The sequence below is a fragment of the Equus caballus genome, chromosome 13, assembly GCF_041296265.1.
Source record: "Equus caballus isolate H_3958 breed thoroughbred chromosome 13, TB-T2T, whole genome shotgun sequence".
Lineage (NCBI taxonomy): Eukaryota > Metazoa > Chordata > Mammalia > Perissodactyla > Equidae > Equus > Equus caballus.
The window spans coordinates 49,717,177-49,739,638 of NC_091696.1; the positions used below are offsets into that span (position 1 = coordinate 49,717,177).

At 50.1% G+C, this 22,462-nt stretch overlaps 2 protein-coding genes across 26 annotated transcripts in view; one reads left to right on the forward strand and one right to left on the reverse strand.

The window, feature by feature from the left end:
• Positions 1 to 8,976, reverse strand: part of DNAAF8 (dynein axonemal assembly factor 8) — a 14,324-nt gene extending 5,348 nt beyond the window's left edge. The window contains exons 1-5 of one of the 4 annotated variants that reach the window (XM_023616396.2): positions 8,558 to 8,974; positions 6,915 to 7,092; positions 5,069 to 5,200; positions 2,009 to 2,530; positions 45 to 162 (exon numbers count right to left, since the gene is read on the reverse strand). In XM_023616396.2, coding sequence (XP_023472164.1) covers positions 45 to 162; positions 2,009 to 2,530; positions 5,069 to 5,200; positions 6,915 to 7,043 — 901 coding nt within the window. In that variant the 5' untranslated portion in view covers positions 7,044 to 7,092; positions 8,558 to 8,974. Of the gene's footprint in view, positions 1 to 44; positions 163 to 2,008; positions 2,531 to 5,068; positions 5,201 to 6,914; positions 7,093 to 8,171; positions 8,393 to 8,557 lie in introns of those variants that run through there. The other 3 variants (XM_070232309.1, XM_023616395.2, XM_014730168.3) reach the window with 3 other exon arrangements.
• The window catches only part of ANKS3 (ankyrin repeat and sterile alpha motif domain containing 3), a 28,262-nt gene continuing 14,767 nt past the window's right edge, over positions 8,968 to 22,462 (forward strand). For 4 of the 22 annotated variants that reach the window (XM_023616381.2, XM_070232284.1, XM_070232288.1 and 1 more), the window contains exons 1-5: positions 8,968 to 9,109; positions 11,423 to 11,594; positions 13,878 to 14,076; positions 14,274 to 14,395; positions 15,300 to 15,381. In XM_023616381.2, the coding sequence (XP_023472149.1) occupies positions 11,425 to 11,594; positions 13,878 to 14,076; positions 14,274 to 14,395; positions 15,300 to 15,381 (573 nt within the window). In that variant the 5' untranslated portion in view covers positions 8,968 to 9,109; positions 11,423 to 11,424. Of the gene's footprint in view, positions 9,110 to 9,162; positions 9,300 to 9,734; positions 9,906 to 11,422; positions 11,672 to 13,877; positions 14,077 to 14,199; positions 14,396 to 14,936; positions 15,202 to 15,299; positions 15,382 to 22,462 lie in introns of those variants that run through there. The other 18 variants (XM_023616380.2, XM_070232282.1, XM_070232286.1 and 15 more) reach the window with 13 other exon arrangements.

A 22,462-nucleotide genomic window follows, 5' to 3' on the forward strand; every position in this document is an offset into this window, starting at 1 on the left:
CTGCTTGTGGGGATGCACTTGGGCCCTGGCGTTGAAGGTCAGACCTCGGCCCTGGAGGCGGTCAGCTGCCCACCAGGCGGCTCCAGGGGCGCCGTCTCCCCGGTCGTCTTCTCGTCCTGCCAGACTCTGAAGGATATGATCCAAGTCCCACTCTTCAAATTGCTGAAATAATTACAACACTGATTACGTGGCTGCCGCGGGGTCCCAGAGGCACAAGTGCCTGATTTCACAGCCACCGTGACCAAGGGAGGCTGTCGTGGGATGTCGTGGGGTAGAAATCGGGCCGAGGTGCACACCCACGTTTGCGCACGGGCTTGCTCACCCACCCTGTGTGGGCTGCAGAATGAACTGCTGTTCTCGCCACTTCCTTCCCACGCGTGTTTTGGGCAATGCTTTTGTTTCTTGTGCAAAGACATTGACCTGGAGGAAACCCAGTGTCATCCTAAATCTTTTTAGGTTCAAACAGGTTTAAAATGTTGGGAGGTTAAGGCGTTTTGCTCTTTTAAGAAATAGATTGTTCCAGGCAGGTGCACTGGAGGACTTGGAAGAGAGTGCTGTGGGGGAGGGGGGAGGACATTAATCAGGAATTAACGTTTCTTATGTGTGACCTTGTCGCTCCTGGCAGCCCGAGAGGTGAGTGAAAATAAAGGCGTTTAGGGGCGAGCAGAAAGGAAAGAATGGGACTCGTCAGAATGGAATTGGAGAAAATGACCTCTGTGTACACCCGAGGCCAGTTTTCTCTAAGTTGTTAAGAAAGTGATCCAGGGGCCGGCTGGTGGCATAGTGGTTAAGTTCGTGTGCTCTGCTTTGGCGAACCAGGTTTGGATCACTGGCCCTGACCTATACACCACCTATCAAGCCACGCAGTGGCGGCATCCCACATAAAAAGTAGAGGAAGATTGGCAACAGATGTTAGCTCAGGGCCAATCTTCCTCACCAAACAGAAAAGAAAGTTATCCGACATTTGTAAATCAGGGGAAAAAGAGAATTGCATGACTTTTCAATGCTATGCTGGAGCATTTTCTAACAAGCCCGCCTCTCTAGGGGAAGGTGACTCGGTCTGCACAGTTGACCAGGGCCCACCTGTTTTACAACTTTGTAAAACTAAGACGTTTGCGATGGTTTTCTTTTCCATCTAGTAGAGAGGATAATCCCAAAGGTAACAGTTCTGTTGCCCTGTAGGACGTTGACCAATTTTATCTCAGCATTCATTTCTTTTTGCCTGGTGTCTTACAAAATCCTAGTTTCTCACAATCTCTTTAAACTGGCTTGGTCATCCTGCGGGTTCCACCTTGAATGAACCAAGTACAAGGTTAACAGGTGCTCATTATCTGTGTGAGAATGAGGGCTTTGACGTTTGAGAATTATGCTTTGACAGAGTCTGTTCTCTATCGTATATGTGGTTGTATGTCTTCATAAACAGGATTGGGATTAGCATTCTTTTTTGTTAAGAAGGCTGAGCCTCCTTGCTCTTCCTCATCCTGGTTAACTCCATCTGAGGATGCTCTGTCTGCCAGGACGACGCACCCACTGCCGGTGGACCTGGGAGCACGGGCCTAAGGTCGTCGCTATAGACTGAACGGCTGTGTCCCTCTAAAATTCACGGGCTGAAATCCTAACCCCAATGTGATGGTATTAGGAGGTGGGGCCCTTGGGAGGTGATCAGGTTATGAGGGGAGAGCCCCCATGAATGGAACGAGTGCCATTATAAAAAAGGGGGCTTCAAAGAGCCCCCTAAGTCCTTCCACCAAATGAGGACACAGCGAGAGGACGGCAGGCCCTCCCCAGACACTGAACGTGCTGGCACCGTGCTCTTGGACTGCCGGCTCCAGAACTGTGAGAAATGACTTTCTGTTGTCTCAGCCCCCACTCTACGGGATTTCGTTATAGCAGCTCAAATAGACAAAGACGGGTGTAGTGGGCCGGCCTCAAGTTGGCCTGTGGAGGGCCAGCTGGGAGCCACCGTGCAGGGCCCGCCCCAAGGAAGCACAGGGCAGGGGGTCCCTACCTGGAGGGAGAGCAGTGACGGTCCTTCCCGGGGCCGCTCTGGTGGCACCTCTGGTCTTGGACCTGATGCTGCAGCTCCACAGGGCGTCTCCTTCACTTGACCTTGGTCACTGCAGGCTGGGCTCTGGGCATCCCAGGTGACTTTGTGGAGAATGTCTCTCTCGATCATCTTCCTTCTCTCCCTTCGGAGGGCTCTGTGGTCTGCGGGGTCTGAGCCCTTGAGGGCTCGGGAGGCAGTGCCTGGGGGCTCTGTCTTCAGGTCTCCTTCCCGTGGGGAGAAGGTGGCTTCTCCCTGCGGCCCCCAGTGAGGACTCTGGGACCCTTTGGTGTTGAAGGACATGCGCCCAGGTTCGCCTTCCTGCCACTTGGGGGTCTCCTGGGACATCCTAAGGAGAGAGCTGCTCTGGCCATGGCTCTCCAAAGGCCCGCCAGGGTCCCTTCCTCCTAGAGAGGCCGAATCCTTTGTCCTCGCATCCCATTCAGTCCAGGGTTCGACGGCGAATCCCACAGGCACCGCAACTGGCTATCGAGAAAACAGGTGTCCTGGTGAACAGCCTCGAAAACATACGTCAGGGAATTCTTTCAAATTGTAGTAAAATATGTCTATAACATAAAACTTGCCATTTTAACCATTTTTAAGTGTTCACTTGAGTGGCAATAAGTACATTCACAATGTTGTGCAGCCATCACCACTATCTATTTGCAAAGCTCTTCCATCAGCCCAGAGACTCTGAGCCACCCTGGGAACCACTAATCTACTTTCTGCCTCTATGAACTTGCTTATGCTAGATGTTTCATAGAGGGGAACCATACAATATTTGTCCTCTTGTGCCTTTTCTCTTAGCTTAGCGTTTTCAGGGTTCATCTACGTTGCAGCATGTGTCAGTACTTCATTCGCTTTTATGGATTCCAGCAATATTCTGTTGTATGGCTAGACCACAGTTTGTTTGTTGATGGATACGTGGGTTGTTTCCACCTTTTGGCCACTGTGAATAGGCCACACAGCTATTAGCAGGTGGACGAGATGAAACCCAGGCGCTCTGACTCCAGAGCAAGCCCATGGCCTCAACCCCAGTGAGTTGGTACAGACTTTCCTATTCCAGATTTAAAAAAAAAAAATCCTCCAGAAGAGTTGCCAAGGTAATGGCAGACATGAAGAAAACAAAATAAAGCCCTGTGGACATCATTCCACTGGAACTAACCAGGGTCTTGGCAGCCCTGGGAATTTCTCCTATTTGGGGTTCCTTCAGATGTACTTCTAGGCGTGGCTGAGGGAGTGGGTGATTTGTGTCCTGGTGATGGGTAGGGGACGCACCCTGGCTCTGTAAGATGGCCCTGTGTCAGTGCTCACACTGAGGACTGCAGAACTCGATGAACCACTCATCTGAACGTGCACCTTGAGACCTGACCGAGCTCCAGCATGGCTTCTGGGAGCGTGAGGCTGGGATGGCCCCAGCCCCCCATTAAATGCCGGCCGGGGACAGGAAGCTCAGCACTGCTGCCAGGAGAATCCACTGTTTGTTCCAGCCAACACCTGAGGATAGGCCCTGACCTCCCTTTCTCAGAGCATTTACTGAGAAGGAGGCATAATTGTGAACATGAGTCTGTTACAACAGAGCACCTGTGACCCAGCTGAGAGCCATTCCTCTGAAATGCACTCGTCGGGAGGGACAGGCCCTCTGTGTCCCTTCTCCCCGAAGGACAGCCTCCTGACTTCCATAACTGCCACCAGCAGACATCTGGCCTAGTCGCATCTACGCTGACGGGCTCCTTGTGATGTTTCACTCCTCTGACTACCGAGCCCGGCTCTCCCCCGCCCTCATTCTCCCTTTAAAACGCCGTGACCTCTGCACAAATCACGGAGCTCAGCTCTGTCCCTGCGGTCAGTAGTTCCGACAAAATCTGCCTCCACCGCTTTAAGCAATGTCTGGCCGTGTTTGTCTTTGACAGCATGCCCCATGCCCTGGTTAATGAGTGAGGGCTAGTGTATTGCTGGGTGCAGCTGAGCCGGGGGAAGTGCATGGAGGGAGCCAGGCCTGGCTCCTGGAGCCTTTGCACATTGAGAAGAGCTGAACAGGCCTGACGGTTGGGGACCCGCCCAGCAATGGAAGCGCACTGATGGGTTCTGTTTATAAAGGCAGTAATTAATTTTATCATTAAGCCATTAATTTTTGATAGAGTTCTTGGTCTTGCCTGGGACCCTGGGCAATGGGGAGACAAGAAGATGGAAAATTCACTCTACATTTGGCGATGACTACAACCACAATACAGTCATGTGTCACTTAAAACAGGGATATGTTCTAGGAAATGCATTGTTGGGCGATTTTGTTGTTGTGCGAACCTCACAGAGCATACTTAAACCTACTACACACCGAGGCTCTATGGTACTGAGCCTATGGTCTTCTGGGACCCCGGGCTTTTGTTCAGTCCATCATTGACTGAAATATCGTCGTTCCGCGGCGCATGACTGTACTTAATTACAGAGTGTGCTCTGGCGTTTTCTAATTGTTTCCTGTGTTCATCTCATCTCCCCACCTTCTTACCTCTGAATCCCACTGTTGCCCTTGTTAAATCAATGAGTGTTTAGGGAGTGCAGGCTTTTGTGAGAAGCCAGGAAGTGCTGAAGCCACCTGGGTTAAGGGAGAGGCACTGATGGCAAATCGTGACAATAGTCAGACAGTTCAGGGGGCCATGGTAGGGAAGAGGCCAGCAGAGGTGTGTGTGAATATGTGTGTGAATATGTGTGCACGTGTGCATGTGTGGCTGGGGGTCAAGAGGAAGAGCAGGGGCAAAATCGGAGAAAATAAGTTCCCCTCCCTGGCCCTGAGTGTGCTGGGCCCTGGGAGAGCGATGTGCGTGAGGCAGGGACATGCCTCCTGTCTGAACACCTTGAGTTGCCCCTGGAGAAAGGCCTGTGTGCAGATGCCAGACCAGGGACTTTAACCTCTATGACCCATATTGCTGCTAGAGTCCGGTGAGAGGCATGGACACCCACACGCGCACCCCCTGCTGCCCGCAGGGCCCCGGCTTTGTGGATCCCCAGAGCCTGCGTCCCACAGACCTCAGGAGGAGACCCGTCGGCTGTTATGACCGAGGCCCCGGCAGGGGCTTCTGCCAGCTCCTCTGAGAAGTCTGGAATCAGGGCCGTTTGATTTCGCTGGAAGATGAACAGCTCTTCTTCCCCGCAGTCCGACTGTGGAGAAACAAGAGGGCTTCTGGATGACACGGCCCCAGGAGGGCCTCAGGGTTCGCCTACTCTCGCCCCGTCCAGCCCTGCTGCTCAGGAGCTGACTCGGGGTCTGGGAGATCAGTTCTCCAGCAAAGGGCCTTGCCCTGCCACTGGTTCCTGCCCCTGGTTCCTGCCGATGCTCTAGAAACGGGCTCAGCAGCACCACGGGGTGAAGGTGAGATCCGGGGCCCCCGGTTCTGCACGTCCCTGCCACACACAGCAGGTACTCAGTTAATGCCGGGGCTCAATGCACAGGGCAGCCACGTGGCAGCAGAAAAAGCAGAGTCCAGCCCTCCCTCCACCGTGACCTTGAGCCGCCACTTAGTGACAGGAGCCTTGGTTTGTTGCCTCTAAGGCGGGGTGGGGGGCATTTATAGTTGCCAGCCCACTTTACAGGGACAGTCTGAAGATAAGAGCAAATGGGACTGAAGATGTGAAAAGGCACTGGGGTTGCATTATCTACTCCCTATCAGCCTCACCTGCACTGGAAGACCCCTGAGGTCCAGGAAGCTCTGTCGCTTTCATCTTTGCAGGTGGTCTAGGTAGGACCCAAATCTGGCACGTTACTTCTAAAACCTTGCCCTTTCTCTAAACGCCTGGCTCCAGCCCATGTGTTTGGTACTGGCTGCTGAGAGCTCCTGCTAGTGCAACTCCCACCTTGCACTGTCAGTACACTTGCTGTTGCATCTTACACGTGTGCACACACCTAATTTCCACTATGTGGAGAAGCTGGTACCGCTCACTTAAGCCTGAATTCAGAGTCACTTTTGTCACCCCGTAGTCCCTTAGTTGGTAGAAACTAGAAACACAATTACCATCATGGTGAGGCAGGGTCTGCCACAGTGTCTAATGTTACAAAGGGCTCCTGGTTCTTGAAGAGGCTGAGTAGGCTCCGTGAGTGTTTGTTGAATGAATGCATGTGACCAATAAACAAAACTACTATGCATTGTACATTTACCAATGTACAAGAGCCAAGCACTGTGCTCTTATGTAGATTATTTAATCCTCACAACAACTTGCAATCAAAGCTGGGGTTTGATCCATGGGGAAAGTGGAGCCTCTTCTATGATGCAGCTCTCTGTTTATCATTATCGTCCTCCATGGAGCAACCTGGGGGGTTTGCCAGGACAAGACACGGACCAGGAAATAGGTGATTTTGTTAACGCTGATGTTAACTGAGCATGTGCTCTAGGCCAGGCACTTTACAGACAGAATCTGAAATTTGTACCAGTGATAATTATCTATATTTTGTAGTGAGGAAACCGAGGCTGACCCAGGTGTGGCAACCACCCCCAGGTTACATGGTAAGTTAGCACCCAAGTGAGGAGGGGACCCAGGTCTGCCTGATGCTAAAGCCCCTGCTCTTTCTACCTGCAGCGGTGCTGTTCTCCACTCCCGGTTGGGCCAGGATATGGCCAGGACCACGACTGAGAGCGGCTGCCATTTCAGTGAATTGTGATAAGCCCCTGGAGGAATTCTCCAGTTGTGGTTTGGGACCGCTGATATGGCTCGGGAGGATGCTAAGCACCAGTGAATGTATTCAGAGAACACAAACAGAGATCATGTGGAAGCAGAGGCTGACAAGCTGTGAAGCTGGCCTTGGGTCAGCACCATGGTTGCCATGGGGAGCAAGGGCAGTTGGGGCCCAGGAAGACGTGAGAAGAAGGCGCTCACTCACCAAGGAGGAATCCGAGTCCAGCGACGGGAGCTGGTCCCTGACAGCCTCGAGCATGGCATCCCAGGGCCCCATCTGGGAGGCCCAGGGAGAGGGCAGCGAGGGCCCCACATCTTTGTCTTGGGATGCCATGGAGGCCCGGGCTCGGGATGCTTCTCAGTGTGCCATCGTCCAAGGAGCCCTGCGGAGGACACACGGTGAGGTGAGAGGGTCCAGGGGCCAAGGGTCAGGAGCTCCGGGGATGCCTTTTCAAAGCATCTGCCACCCCGTGGGGGATGGATGCAAACCGACTCACAGACCTTCCACCCTATATTCCTTCTTGTTCTGCAGGTTCCTGTTACTGAGTGCCAGCCACACTGTGTATGCATCGTCTGTGTGTGTGTGTGTGTGTAGTGCAGTGTGGAGCCTGCAGATATATGCATATGATGTATATAATAATATTAGATGATAATACATAATACAGATATATGTATTGATATATAGTGATGTATGTATATGATATACAGAACGATACATGCATATGATAGATATATGTAAACTATACATATACAAGCCATATAACATAGATACTATTATTACCTACGTTTTCTGGGCTCAGAGAAGTTTTGTAGTTAGCAAATGGCAAAGACAGAATTTGTATCAAAGTTAGAGGGGATTCCAAGCCCCACTACCCTTTACTTCCTCCCGACAAAGCAATAGACTAGAGACATTTTGGTGTCCCCAGGGGAATTTTTTTTGGAGTCACCACTCACATTAACCCCTACACCCAGGCACTGACCTAGCCCCCTTTTTGCATCCCAGAGTCTAGAAGTAGATGGCCCGGTCCCTCAAGGGTCCCAGGGGCTTTAGGAATGTGGGATGATGGTAAACTTCAGAGCCAGCGTCTGGGAAATCCTTGCAGCCTGAGAGGCAGCTGTGCCTATCAAACGGGAAGAGAACTTCTGCCCCAGCCCTGGTGGCTGTCACTCTGGTCGGCGCCCCCACAGCAGAGACGGCAGTGCCTGCTTCTGTGCTTACAGGAGCGGGGACAGGAGCTTGGTGCACCCTGAATAGGGAACAGCAGGATAGGGGGAATGCATCCGATACATGCATCACGGGCTGTTCTCTGGCTGCAGGGCAGATCACAGGGCAACAGGATCACCAAGGTGAAGGGGGCTATCAGAGACTAAGTTCTACAGGTGGACAAGGCAATAGGGGAGTGACAGGTATTACAGGCTGCGGGAAGAAGATGTACGGTGGCTCAGAGGAGTGAAAACTGACCCACAAGTTGGGGAAGACGGTGTCAGTTGCCGGAATATGCGGGGAAAACGGAACAGATCGCGAAGAGTCCTGAACGTCAAGTTGGTGCTGGCTCAACTGGCAGACGCGGGTTAACTCCGAATCCTGGCTCTACCTCCACGTCCGTTTCTTGGCTGCAGCCCGTTAGCCCCGCCCCAATCCCCGCCCCCGGCCCCTCCTGCCACGGGGCGGCCGGTTGTTATGACAACTAGACGCCAACGGCCTCCCAGGTCAGACTTTTAAATTCTAAAGCTCGGAAACAGGATAACCCCTCGCCCGTCCTCCCACCCACCCCAGGCCGTTTCCTCCCGTCCCATCCAACTCCCGACATTTATCTCTGCAGCCGCGGCAGGCCCGAGGCCACTCACCTCCGGCCTCCGCCTCTGTCTCCCCTCCCCGCGCGGTCCTGACAGGGCTATAAACAGTCTCCAGGGTGTCCCTCCGGTCGTCTTCGCCCCCTTGGGCTGCGGTGCTGTTACTGAGGCTGTCGCCGCCTTCGGAATCCCCCCTGGGCAGAGTCTTACGTTGCTGGACTCAACCGCGTTCCCCACCCCCCGACTCCTCGTTCGGGACTTGGCGCGTCCTGCCTCTCTTGCACAGGATTGGTTCCCCTGGCCAGTGGAGGGGCGGGGCGGGGCGACGCTCTCTGTTCATTGGCTGCCGCGGGCGTCACACACCGAGCTGGGCGAGCGGACCGGAAGGTCCGGGTGCGGGACGGACGAATTCCGCAGCGCCGGGAGCTGCCCCGGGGACCCGCGAGCGTCCCGGCGTGCTCCGCGCCTCCCGTAACCACTTCCGGGGCGCGCGCGGAGCCGTGGGGTCCGGGCTCTGGGACAGCGGCCGGCGCGGCCGAGGGCGGGCCGGGCGGAGAGAGCGCGGCGGCTAGCGGCCCGGGGCCCGAGGCCCGAGGCCCAGCGCAGGTAGGCTCCGCGGCGGCGCGGCCCCGCCTGGTGCCGGCACCTGCTGTCTGCCTGCGCGCCCGGCGCGGGCGTGCAGCCCTGCAGCTGGCGCGCGTGCGTCTGTGAGTCCGGGCTTCCGCTCTGCCGCCGCGGAGCGGGGACGACGGAGCCATGTGCCGCGTGGGGTTGCTGGGAGGAGGCGCCGGGGCACGTGAGTGCTGTCGGTGCTCGGCTAGTTCCCGGGGACCCTCCCCAGGGCTTGGGGACGAGGTTGGGAGGCTCCCGCCGGGGCTTTCACAGACCGCCTCCTTGTGGGCGTGACGGTCGACTCCCAACGTCATTTTTATTTATTAGTTAAAATATTATATTCTTAAAATAACAGATATTTGCCATTTTACAAAATGGACAGAACCGAAAGGTGGAGTGAAAATTAAAGGGTCGCCTTCCCAGTGCCACTTCCAGGAGATAAGTACTGGAAGCGATATGTCCAAGACATTTTCTCCAAGTATGCAAATAGACGGATGTATGTAATCGTTTTATTCGTAACGAACACCCTGTCACTGCGGAGCGTTTGGCGTGTGGCAAGGTGACAAAGGAAATGACAGGAGCTTTATGGTTCCTTGGCGTCCGGGTTCTCCCTCCGTAGGCTCCTTGAGCGCTCTGCGGTGTCAGACGTGTGAGCGTCCGGTGGAAGGAGGGGACCGTGGGCCCCACCCCGGAGGAAGCGTTGGGAGGAGAAGAGGCACACGCAGAAGGCTGGAGGGGTGTATTGACAGGAGCCCTGAAGGATGCTCAGCTCATTTGGATTCTTATCCAGGTTCTGTGGGGCGGGACTGCTCAGCTTGGGGTTCCCACCTGTGAAGTGAGAGAGCTGGTTGAGCTCAGGCCCTGCCGGTGGGAAAGGCGGTGGTTCCAGAAAGCAGGCTTCGCTCTGAACTTTGTTACCTGCAGGCCCTAGCAGGGGTGCACGTACTCTCACCAGGGGCCTGCAAAGTCTTTGTCCCCCGAATTGGTGGTTTGTTTGTTGTTTGGCCATGTTGGCTGTCACCTGGGACTTGGAAGCATCCCTTAGTAGAGACTCAGGTCCTAAGGGCACCTGTGAACCACTGTGGTACCTGTAGGCCATCTGAACGGATGTGGCCTTTGTTTTCTCCTCCTCTCCCTTTTCTATGCTTACTTCCTTGTTCTTTCCCATCCAGGGTCTTAAGGGTTCTGCTAGGAAGCTGATGACTTGGTCTTGATTACTTAGGATTTCCAGAATAGAGGACTCGCGTAGTCACTCTCCAGCCTGGTGTTGTCCCAGCTCAGGACAAGTGTCACCCCACAAATTTACCAGCCTGTCACATTCCCTCTTTCTTTCTCTCACTTTCAAGGGATGCGTAGGTAGATTTCTAGTTGATTAACATTTGCTGAGCACCAGTCATGTCCTAGTTTCTGTCCTGAGGTTTTCTTTCCATTTTTTTCAAAATTTGTTTTTAAAATTTACATACGGTAAAATTCACTCATTTTGGTGGTCAGGTCTATGAGTTTTAATAAGTGCATAGAATCATATATACACTAGTCAAGATATGAAACAGGTCCATCACCCTCTTGCTGTGCCTCTGTGGCCCCTGCACCCCTCACCCCTTGGACCACTGATCTGTCCTTCAACCCTTTAGTTTTATCTTTCCTAGAAGGTCATGTAAATGGAATCATACAGCAGGTAGCCTTTTGAGTCTGGCTTCTTCCGTTTAGCATGGTGCACTTGAGATTGGAGTGTGGCGTGTGTCACTTTTTGGTCCCTTCTGCTTATTGCTGAGTAGCATTCCATTGTATGCACGTGCCACTGTTTGTGTAGCCATTTTTCCCTGGGTTTGTAACAGCAGCCCTTTGAGACAGCGTGTCCCCACTGGACAGTGAGGAACTGGGGATTTGAGAGGCTTAGTAGCAGAAATAAATTTTGATTTAACTCCAAGGCTAGGGTTCTTTCTCAGCACACATGAGAGCTGACTTGACCCACTGACCCAAATAGCATTTCCCTACTGCCCATCCAGGAGGTTGCCAGGCTCCTTGAGTTCATGGAGAATTCCCTTTCTAGAGTCTGGGCCTGGGAACACACACTGCAGTTTATGACTCACCGTATATGCTCCTCTTTCTGGCTGGTGAGAAGCTCACAACCATACGACATTTAATGAAAGAAAGTTGTCTAGGACAGTCCCAGGAGTTGACCACATTGGGCAGCAGTCTCAGAGGGCAATGACATAGCCACCTACTGCGGGGAGGAGGGTAAGCAACCTGTTTGATTCCCTGGAACAACCAGAAGGAAAGACCTAACCCCTGGGCCTCCCTCCACAGCGATGTCGGAGCTCAGTGATGAAGCCAGTGAGCCGGAACTCCTGAACCGCAGCTTGTCCATGTGGCACGGGCTGGGTGCGCAGGTCAGCCGGGAGGAGCTGGCTGTCCCCTTGGATCTTCACACCGCTGCTTCCATCGGCCAGTATGAAGTGGTGAAGGAATGTGTGCAGCGGTAAGGGATCCTGGGAAGTGTTCCTTGTCCTCCATTGAGTACCAGCTCAGTGGCTCCAGACGCCATGGAGAAAGATCGTAAGCTAACACAGCCTTGTGCAGTCGTAGCCATTAATACACGTGGCATAGATTAACTCCGGCCTCACTCGGACAGTTGTCAGTAATGATTTGTACTGGACACTAGTAAGGAAGGCAGTTTTTATTTCTAGGAGAAAAAAGATGGCTTAAACTTTTTTCATAGGCTTAGGAACATTTCAGGCTTACTTTAACTAGAGAATTTTATGGTTTTCATTAACTGCAGAAATGCTCAAACAAAACAAAAATAAGGATAGAAAGTGATGCCCTGTGGTTTTCTTTCCCCAGGGGGTTTATTTTTTATCCCCGTGCACTCCTCACCCCTCTAGCTTTTGCCATAGAGCAGGTGGCGGCTGTGGGGTTCATCTCCCCCTCTGGACGATTGCCTCCTGGACCAGCTGCCCACAAGCTGTTTTTACTGATCTTATACATATGTGAAGTCCCAATACCATGGCAGTGGCCCTTGGCTACATCTTGTTTGTAGTACGATATGATACTTAAAGTAATTTTTGGAAAAGGCTCTGTCTCCTTGTTTCCATCCCCTTAGGTCTGCCACACTTTGTGCTCACTGTTTCCATCTCTCGTTGATAACTTGGAGAAACAGTATGTCTACATGGGCCTTTTCTGGTTCCCGGGGAGCCAAACCAAAGCCTTACTGAAGCCCCAGATTTCTGGTTCCCAAGTCATAGCGTCACTTACACATGCCTGGCCAGTCAAGTACAAGACACTGTGTTAAAGGATGATCCATCCTACTGCTGTCCCAGGTGGCCTTAGGAATGTGTAGCTGGGTACCCAGGCAGCACATCCCCCTCGCAGGGTCAAGGCCCTGGTCATAACTGTGCTCCTTTGGCGTTCTCAGCCTTTGGGTGTGCTGTTCCAGTGCACAGTCCAGAGTGGCTCCATGGAGGAGAAGAGGGAAGCGTTTGTGTTCTGATTGGGATTGTGATGCTAGCTGAGACTGAGGCTTGCTCACAGTAAGCACACACTGGGGACCCAACGGGAGCTGGAGGCGTGAGAAGGGAGGATTGGTCTGAAGGAAGGGTGCGAGAGCCTCTGAGCCACTCTGCCCAGGGTCAGGCTCCTCCCTCTCCATGCTAGGAATCTCCATGTTAGGAACTGAGTGCTCTGTCAGTGAAAGCTGTGTAGTAAGGCTGAACCGGTCTCCACATGGCTCTCCCAGCCAGTGGGAATGCCACTGCATCCCTGGGATCAGGACCTTCCAGAATGGCTGCATGGTCATGCAAGCGCCAGAGTCAGTAGAAGATGCTAGTGAACGGAGAATCGTTGTGTGGTGTAGCTTAATGTGTGTCTACCTGCAAGAGGCACAAACCGTGTGGACCGACTGTCAGTTCCCTCCGCTGGAGGCAGGGATTGTGGAGGAGGAAAGGCTGTGGGGGCATGAACTTTGCAGGGTGTGCCTGGAAGTGGATGTTATTTCCACACTCCAACCCCAAACTCCAGGTTGGGAGGCCAACATTTTTTTCCTATGGGAAACACTTTTCCAGAATTTTAATGGACATCAGAAAGACAGGATTCTCTGGTCACAGATTTTCCAAGAATGTTTCCGTAGGGTGAGGTGACAAAGGAAAAGTCAGTTGCAGTGTGTCTTGTCCATTGTCTGAGTCTCTTCCTCTTTCCTCCCCACCCAGCACTGCACCAGCAGACTCTGGTCTGTTGGTGGAAGGTAGTCAAGGCTCCAGGTCAAGGTTTCTTGACCTTGGCACTACTGACAGTCAGGGCCAAACCATTCTTTGTGGTAGGGGCTGTCCTGTGTGCTGTAGGATGTTTAGCAGCATCCTTGGCTTCCACCCACTAGATGCCAGTAGCTTTTTCCTGTCTAGTTGTGACAACCAAACATGTCTCCAGACTTTGCCAAATGTCTCCTGGGGGGCGAAATCCCCCCTGGTTGAGAACCATCCGTCTAGCTGGTGGTGGGAAAGAAGAGAATTGCTGGCCTTGGGATAGGAGGAGGGGGCAGAGGAGAACGTGAAATCGGAGGAGGGAGACAGACGCTAAGGACTTTGCAGAGGCCAACATGACCATTTCCCCGCCTGCCTCCCGTCGCCCCCAGTGATGGCCAGGGTGGCGGATAACTCCTGCCTCCTAGCAGCACTTCCTGCTCTTTCTCTTGGCCTGGCCTCGCCGCCGGCTTTGGTAACCTCCCCATGTGAGCGGCTGGGCATGTCTAGCATATCTTGCGTTTGTTTAGGAGAGAGTTAGATTTGAATAAGAAGAACGGTGGTGGCTGGACCCCGCTGATGTATGCCTCCTACATTGGACACGATACCATCGTGCACCTGCTGCTCGAGGCGGGGGTGAGTGTGAATGTGCCGACCCCGGAAGGGCAGACTCCACTGATGCTGGCTTCCAGCTGTGGCAACGAGAGCATCGCCTACTTTCTCCTCCAGGTGAGCTACGAGGGGGCTCAGGCCCAGAACCCAGAGGGGCTCTCGGCCGCTCTGACAGAGACGTGAACTGCTGCAGCCCTGGTGTCTGTGCGCGTGCTTGTGTAATCACTTCGATTCTTTCAGCATGACGGCCTGGAGGGTGCCCGCCCCGCGCAGAGTAGACGAGGCCGTAATGAGCATTCTGTGTTCTCTTGAAGCAAGGTGCTGAGCTAGAAATGAAGGACATTCAGGGCTGGACTGCCCTCTTCCACTGCACCAGCGCTGGGCACCAACAGATGGTCAAGTTCCTCTTGGACAGTGGAGCGAATGCCAACGTGAGGTGATTGCCAGGTCTTAAGTGGCCCTGGGAGTGGGCGTGGTCACATCTGCCTCTGAGGAGGACAACTGTAGAGGCAGCTACAGGCCAGAGTGCAGGCAGCCCCTGCCTCGGTTTGGGAGGGTCAAGACAAAGGGGCAGAAGGGACGGTCCCGCCTAGGATCCTGGCTTTTTCATCCATCTGTCAGGTGACACTAAGTGTGGCACTGTAAGCTCTCTGAGCCTCGTTTTCTTTATCTGAAAACTGGAGGCAGCATTACTTATGTCGTAGAGTTGTGAGAAGAATCATATGTTCTGTCATATGCCAGGGGCCTAGTACAGTGAATGGCATTTAACTGACATGCACTCGATGCTAATTCCTTTCTCCTTCTTGCCTTTTGTATGTATCAGGTGAGGTGATGCTTTGAAAACAATCATGAGTTTTATAAGCTGGAAGGGGTATTATTGTCTAAAGCGTGTCATGATGATAAGCTCCTTCAACACAGCAAGTCCCAACACAGCATCCAACTGGCACTGTGCACGCCCCCTGGCTGATGTCATCTGTGGTATGACACCATACACACCATAGCCTTTCATGCCACTGAGAAGGAAAAAAAGGCTGCTCGTAAAGTACAACTCGCCTATTGATTTTAAGACACGTTCTGACTTCAGAAATGTTAAAATGTGAGGCTGGTGTGTCTTAGGGTGGGTGACACCTGGTACTCAGCTTGGTTCCTGTCTTCTGGACCAGTGTGAGAGAAGTGAGGGTTAGGAGCACTCTGAGGACAGCGCTGAGTTAACCGTAGCCCAGCACAAAGAATAAGCATCAGGTACCAGGCGGAGGAGGCCAGGGTAGATGACTAGTCCTGGAGCTTGGGGAGGTTCCTGGAGGAGCTGAACTCAGACGACTGTGGCCTCTCTCTTGCAGGGAGCCAATATATGGATTTACTCCTTTGATGGAAGCAGCAGCCGCTGGCCATGAGATAATCGTGCAGTATTTTCTGAATCATGTAAGTGACTCTGTTTGTTAGCTTGCAGTGCAGTCACAGTAAGTGAGGAATCGTCGCTAAAGTGTAAACTGTAACAGTCTTCTGATACACGGAAGTAACTGCTCTTTATCTGCTTATTCAACACATTTTCATTGAGTGTCTGTTGATGCCAAGTGCTGAGGGGTGCTTAGGCGTTAGGAGTACAGTGGTGAATGAAAATAGACACCTATTCCTGTGATACTTTTGAAAATACTATTATTTGAAAAGTATGGAAAATATATTTTGAAAAGTAAGTAGCACTCATCATCCCATTACTTAAAAAAAATTATATAGAGTAAGAAGGCAAAGATCCTTCTCCCTTCTCAGCCACTTCCTGTTCCTCCCCAAGATGCTGACTTGGTTTGATAGAGAGACACCAGGACTTTTCCTCTGCTTAGAAAGTTGTGTCTGTAGACGTCTGTAGACACACTGCTTATTTTGAACAAAGTGGGATTCTACTGTGTATTTGCCCTGCAGCTTTTAAAAAAGCACTTAGTATGCCATAGACACGTTATCCTTGTACAGTATGCCATGTATAATGCGTGCCGTAATTAATTTAGTCGATTTCTTATTAGATATTTAGGTTTCCAGCATGTTGCAGTTGTAAACAGTGTTCCAGGAGATGTCTGTGTGCATACGGCTTTAGGGCACATGCAGTTATTTCTGTACACACTGCTTCCACAAGAGGGATTGCTGGTGCTCACATTTTAAATTTAATAGGTCCAAATACAAAGACAATGAAAAGATTGGCAAAGGATGTAAAGAAACATTTTTCCTAAGAAGATATACAGATGGCCAGTAAGCACGTGAAAAATGCTTGACGTCGTTGGTCATCAAGGAAATGCAAATCAAAACTAGTAGGACCTGGGGTCAGCTCGGTGGCACAGCAGTTAAGTGCATGTTCCGCTTCGGCGGCCTGGGGTTCCCAGGTTCAGATCCCAGGTGCAGACATGGCACCGCTTGGCAAGCCATGCTGTGGTAGGCGTCCCACATATAAAGTAGAGGAAGATGGGCACAGATGTTAGCTCAGGGCCAGTCTTCCTCAGCAAAAAGAGGAGGATTGGCAGCAGATGTTAGCTCAGGGCTAATCTTCCTCAAAAAAAAGAAAGAAACAACAAAGAACTACTAGGACAGTAGTAGTTTTATCTAGACAGTAGTTATCTCTAGACAGAGATAACGAGGTGGTGAGGATGTGGAGAAATTGCAGCCCTCATACACTGCTGGCAGGAAGGTAAAGTGATGCTGCATCTTTGGAAAACAGTCTGGCAGTTCCTCATACCGTTAAATGTAGAGTTACCGTATGACCTAGGTATATATGAAAGAGAATTGAAAACAAGTTCTTGTAAAAACTTAGGTGCAAATGTCCATAGCATTGTTATTCATAATAGCCAAAAGGTGGAAACACACAGATGTCCGACCCAAATGTTAAATGGAAAAATAAAATGTGGTATATCCATTGGAATATTAATTGGCCATGAAAAGGAATGAAGTACTGACACGTGCTACAACACGGAGGAACCTTGCAAACATTATGCTGAGTGAAAGAAGCCAGTCACAGGACCATGTATTATGTGATTCCTTTTATATGAAATGTCCAGAATAAGCAAATCCGTGGAGACAGAAAGTAGATTAGTGGTTGCCTAGGACTGGGGGGGGTGGGAAGATTGGGGAGAGGGTGATGGTTGAGGGGTATAGGATTTCCTTTTAGGGTGATGAAATTGTTGTAAAATTGATCGTGTTACCACACAGTAATGGTTGCCCCCCATTGAATGGTACACTGTCAGTGGGTGAATTGCATGCTATGTGTATTATATCTTAATGAGGTTGTTAAAGAAATCCAGTGGGGGAAAATATTTACTAAATTCTAACAAAGTCCTACTGAAAAGGTTGTCCCTGTCGTCCTTCGCACCAGGAATCTATGAAGGGCCCCATTTCCTCATGTCCTCTCCAGCCCTGGATGTTACCTGTCTTAATTTTTTTGCCAATCTCAGGGGAGAAAAGTGGCATCTTGCTTTGGTTTGTACTTACTAGTGAGGTTGAACATTTAAAAATATGTTCATTGGCCATTTGTATTTCTTTTATGAACTGTCTCTTTATGTTTGGGGGCCAATTTTCTCTTGGATAGTTGTTTTTTCGTACTTATTCGTGGGAACTTTAGAATAATAAAATGTTAACATGCTGTCTCTTATTAAAAAGGAATTTGGGGACAGTACATTTATGTGGTAAAAATGCGGATGAGACAGCAGGTCCATACAGGTGCCTGCCTCCCGCCTCCTGGTCGCCCTCCCCATGGCTGTTCTCCAGCGTGCTTGCTTTGTTTAAACCGAACTGTCTATCCTGGCGATGGTTCTCTATCAGCATATATAAAGCTCTCTTCTCTCTCTCTCCTTGTGGCGGCACGGGACTCCCTTGTCGGGATGAATCAGAGTTTCTGTAACAGTGCTCTAAGATAGAATTAGGTCGTTGCCAACCGTCTGCCTCTTCGCACAGTGCGGTGGAGAATATCTGTGCACGCGTATCTCTGGACACATGTGCGACCACATCTCTACGGTTCAGCACTGAAGGTAGCAGTTCTGGGTGGAGCGTAAGTGCAGTTTTAACATGGTTGTTGCCAAATTGCCATCCAAAGAACCAGTTGTACCAACTTTCCACAGCAGCAAGAATTCAGAATCTTAAATTCTGAAGTACCTGAAACATACAGAAAAGTACAGAAGACAGTACTCATACAGCTAACCCACATGATCCAGAGGTAGCCTCTATCCAGATGTTGATCCGCACCTCTCCTGTCCCTGATTTTATACTTTCATCACATACGTTGTGTCCTTATGCAATACACAGACTTATTTTATATATTTTAAAGATTTATGTAAATAACATACCCAACTCTATGTGTCATTCAGCAGAGTGTTGTTATGTGTAGATGTGGTTCACTCATTTTAACAGTTCTGTCTTTATGGGCTATATGAATATATTACGTTTATCCATTCCTTCTTCAGGGGATGTTTAAGTTGTGTCCACTCTGCTATTCCTAACAGCGCTGCACTTGGCATTTTTATCTGTCTTCTTGAGCACATTGGAAGGGATTTCTTTGGATCAGGATGTGTTCTTCAAAGTAGAATTGCTAGTGTGAAGGATGGGTGCATCTTCCCCACCCAGTGTTCATAGATCGGATAAATAGCTTCCTCCACAGCTGTCCCCCTGACAGTCCTCTAGTCGGATTTGGTAGCTCTTATCTCCTGCACCCTCAGTAACACTTGGTATGTGGTTTCACGGAGCTGTCTCCTGTTCATTTTTGCCCTTCCCTGATTTCTGGTGAGGTTGAGCATCTTTTCATACATTTATTAGCCATTTGGGCTTCCTTTTCTGCAAATAATTATTCTTTGAAGGTAATTCCACCCACACATACAAGGCATTCTTAAGACATAGCATAGAGTCAAGAATAGATTGGTTGGGGCTGGCCCCATGGCCGAGTGGTGAAGTTTTCACGCTCCACTTCGGTGGCCCAGGGTTTCACTGGTTCGGATCCTGGGTGTGGACATAGCACTGCTCATCAGGCCATGCTGAGGCAGGTGCCACAGAGCACAACTAGAAGGACCTACAACTAGAATATACAACTACGTACTGGGGTGCTTTGGGGAGAAGAAGAAGAAAAAAGAAAAAAAAAGAATAGATGGGTAGGAGCCCAGAACGGTGAAAAGCATAACCTCTGCTTCTGAGTTTAGAGTCTGATTTTATTTTTATTTAAAAATTGTTTTTGGTGAGGAAGATTGACCCTGAACTAACTTGTGTGCCAGTCTTCCTCTATTTTGTATATGGGACACTGCCACAGCATGGCTTGATGAGCAGTGCAGGTCCACGCCCAATCCAGATCCACAAACCCTGGGCCCTCGAAGGGGAGCGCATGAACTTAACCATTATGCCACCGGGCCGGCCCCCCAGAGTCTGCTCTTAAATAAGGTAGAACTAGAGATCTAAGGGACAGTTACTCTCACAGTTCTTTAAACAGAAAACGTTGAAAAATCGGAGGCTTTAGATCGTTTATCTACATGCAGATTATGCCCTCGTTTGGTGCCTGGCCTCCCCAGCTAGGTCTGAGATTGTGTGTGGCAACTCATATTCAGTGAAAACAAATTGTGTTGGATTTCTTTTGGCAAAATTTTTAAATTTTGAAGTAATTTCAGACTCAAAGAAATGTCACAAAATAGTAAAAGAATTTGCATACCTTAACTAAATTCTCCAAATGTTAACATTTCACCTCATTTTCTTTGTCATTTTCTCTATATACATATTGTCTTTTTGGGAACCATTTGTAAGTAAGTTGTTGCCGTAATGCCCTTATCTCCCTAAATACTTTCGTGTATATTTCAAAACTAGAATTTTCTCTTTTGTACTCACATACAATTATCAAACTCAGGAAATCAAGAGTGAGTTCTCCAGGGCACCAATCAGGAATCGAAGGTGTTGGTCAGTTTCTGGCTGAGCAGCCGGTGGGCACGGCTCGGAGTGTGTGGTGATGGGCTAGGTTGTTCCGCTGCTGGGGAGGCCGTCCAGCAGCCCTGGGTGGCTATCCCTCATTCCCCGCCGATGTCCTCCTACTCAGTCATGGTTAGACTGCAGGGAGCCAGAGGGCCCACCCGCTCTTCCTGCCCTGCCGCTCCAGAGCCAGGCTCCCTCCTTGGAGGTGGACGAGTGGTCGGGCACCCGGGCTCTGCCAGGGGAGAGAAGGTGCAGCTGCTTCCCCAGCGCCTTGTTTCCCTTCCTCCCTCAGGGCCAGCCCCGGGCGGGCGGCTCAGCCGGGGCAGGAGGACTGGGCGTGGCGGGCCTCTCCCGGGAGAGAGCTGAGGGTGGAGACCTGGCTCTCTGCGTGAGGAGTATGCCCGCCGGGAGCCTGCTCTGCGGCCTCTCAGCTTTCTCATCCCACTTTCCTGTCTGTTAAAATGAGTTTTGATCATGTACTTTCTAATAATAAATTACGTACAAAGTAAAATAGGAAGAAAAATGGGAAAAATTTTAAAGGATAAATAAATAGAAATTCTAATGTTTTCTTTCCTTACCTCAGGAACCTTCTTGTTCTCAGTTCTGCTTTCTTCCTCATTTCTTACTCACTAAGAATGGTATTACTGCTTTTTTCCCCCTTTAGTATAGTCTGAAGTTGAAATCTTCCAGGCTTAAAAACAGATATTAGTTAAAACCCTATAGTGAAGATGATATTGTTTGTTCTGGTTGAAACCTCTGGGTCCCTTCTGGCAAACTGAAACAAGAAATTATCTTTTTCTCCCCCAAGTTTTATTGAGATATATTTGACATACACATCTGTAAGTTTAGGGCGTGGAGCAGAATGATTTGACTTACATGTATTGTGAGATGATTATCACAAGTTTACTTAACATCCATCATCTCAGAGATGCACATATATATAAATTTTCCTTGTGAGGAGAACTCTTAGGACTTACCCTGTTAGCCTGCATATGTGTCACACAGCAGTGGGGCTGTAGTCACCAGGGTGCACATTACACCCCAGGACTTATTTATCCCATAACTGAACTTTGTGCCTTTGACCACCTTCATCCGATCCCCCTCCCTCTCCCCCCAGAAACTTCTTTTAAGGCTGAAGGTTCCGTAGCTGGTTTCTAACCAGAGCCCTGGACAGTGGGGGATTGTAGAAAGTAAAGCTCAGTTAGGCTCTTGTAAAAATGTGGATTTTTCCTACCAGAGGGAAGTGTGATAGCCCCCTTCTGAACTGGGCTCAACCAAGACTGTCCGTTGATCATAGCTTTTCAAAATAGGGGGAAAGAGTACTATGTAATTATTATACAAGTGATATATACTTGCAATAAAAGGATTAGAAAGTAGAATTAAGCAAAAAGAAAGCAAAACCCACTCATAATCCCATCACCCAGAGAGAGCACAGGTTAACAGTGTCGAGTGTCCTTCTAGTTTTTAAGAGAGATGTATTTTAAGTCAAAGTGGAATCCCATTAGACAGAATGTTTTGTTCTACGCATGTCTTCTCTATCCATGTCTTGTGCACGCCTGTCCGGGTTGCTGCAGACATCTGGACCTGTCGTGTCGACGGTGGCATTGTTCCACTCTATAGATGTGTTTGCAGTTACTTCACTAAGGCCCTGTTTTAGGTTCTTTCCGGTTCTCACTATGCTAAATGCTGCAGGAGGATCCCAAATGTTTGTGTATGCCCTTAGTTATTTCCTGAGGTTAAATTCCTAGAGGTGGAACTACTGAGTCAAAGGGTCTGTGCACTTTTACTGTTTCCACTTCCTCCTGATTTGCTTCCAGAGCACTGCGCTCCAGTCACCCACCCTCAGCTACGAGATTGCATGGCTAAGCTTTTAATAATGGAAAGCTTAGTGGGCTTTTCCCGTTTCAAAAGTAAGCATGCTCATAGTAGTAAATTTAGAAAATATAGAAGATTAGGAAGAGGGGGAAATTGCCTGTTATCTTACTGCTTAAAAATAATATTAACCGTTTGGGCATATTTCCTTCCGGTATTGCTTTCTATTCACTTTCTTGTTTTGTCTTGTTTCACTGCAGTTATATACGGTTTTGTATCATGGTCGTTTTTTTAAATGTGCTTATACCAACTGTTTGTAAATACCAGCATTTACGGCAGTCACATAGCTGACTCTCCACCCTGAGCATTTAAGTTGTCTCCAGGTTTTCCTTATTGCAAATATGTCGTGCTGAACAGCTTTGTGCCTTAATGCTTTCTCTGTGTTTGGGGCTGTTTCCTTAGGACAGAGTCGAAGAAGTGGAATTACCGTCCTGAAGACTAAGTGCTTTGTAGGGCTATGGATGCGAGTTAGCACGCTCTGTCTCAGGAGGGCGGAGCTCATTCTGACTGTGACTTTTAAAGGCTGCTTCTCTGGTGAATCTGTCGTCTCTGGTGCCCAGGTGCAAAGGGTGAAGGCTGGGCTCTCCCGCACCCTGAGCGCAGGGCTGCCTCTGTCCATTAAGTATCTGCCTGCCCCTGGGGCTGCAAATGGAAGGAGTGAACCTGCAGAGGCACAGCCGTCAGGGGCCGCATTACTGCTCCTTTGGATGAGCCA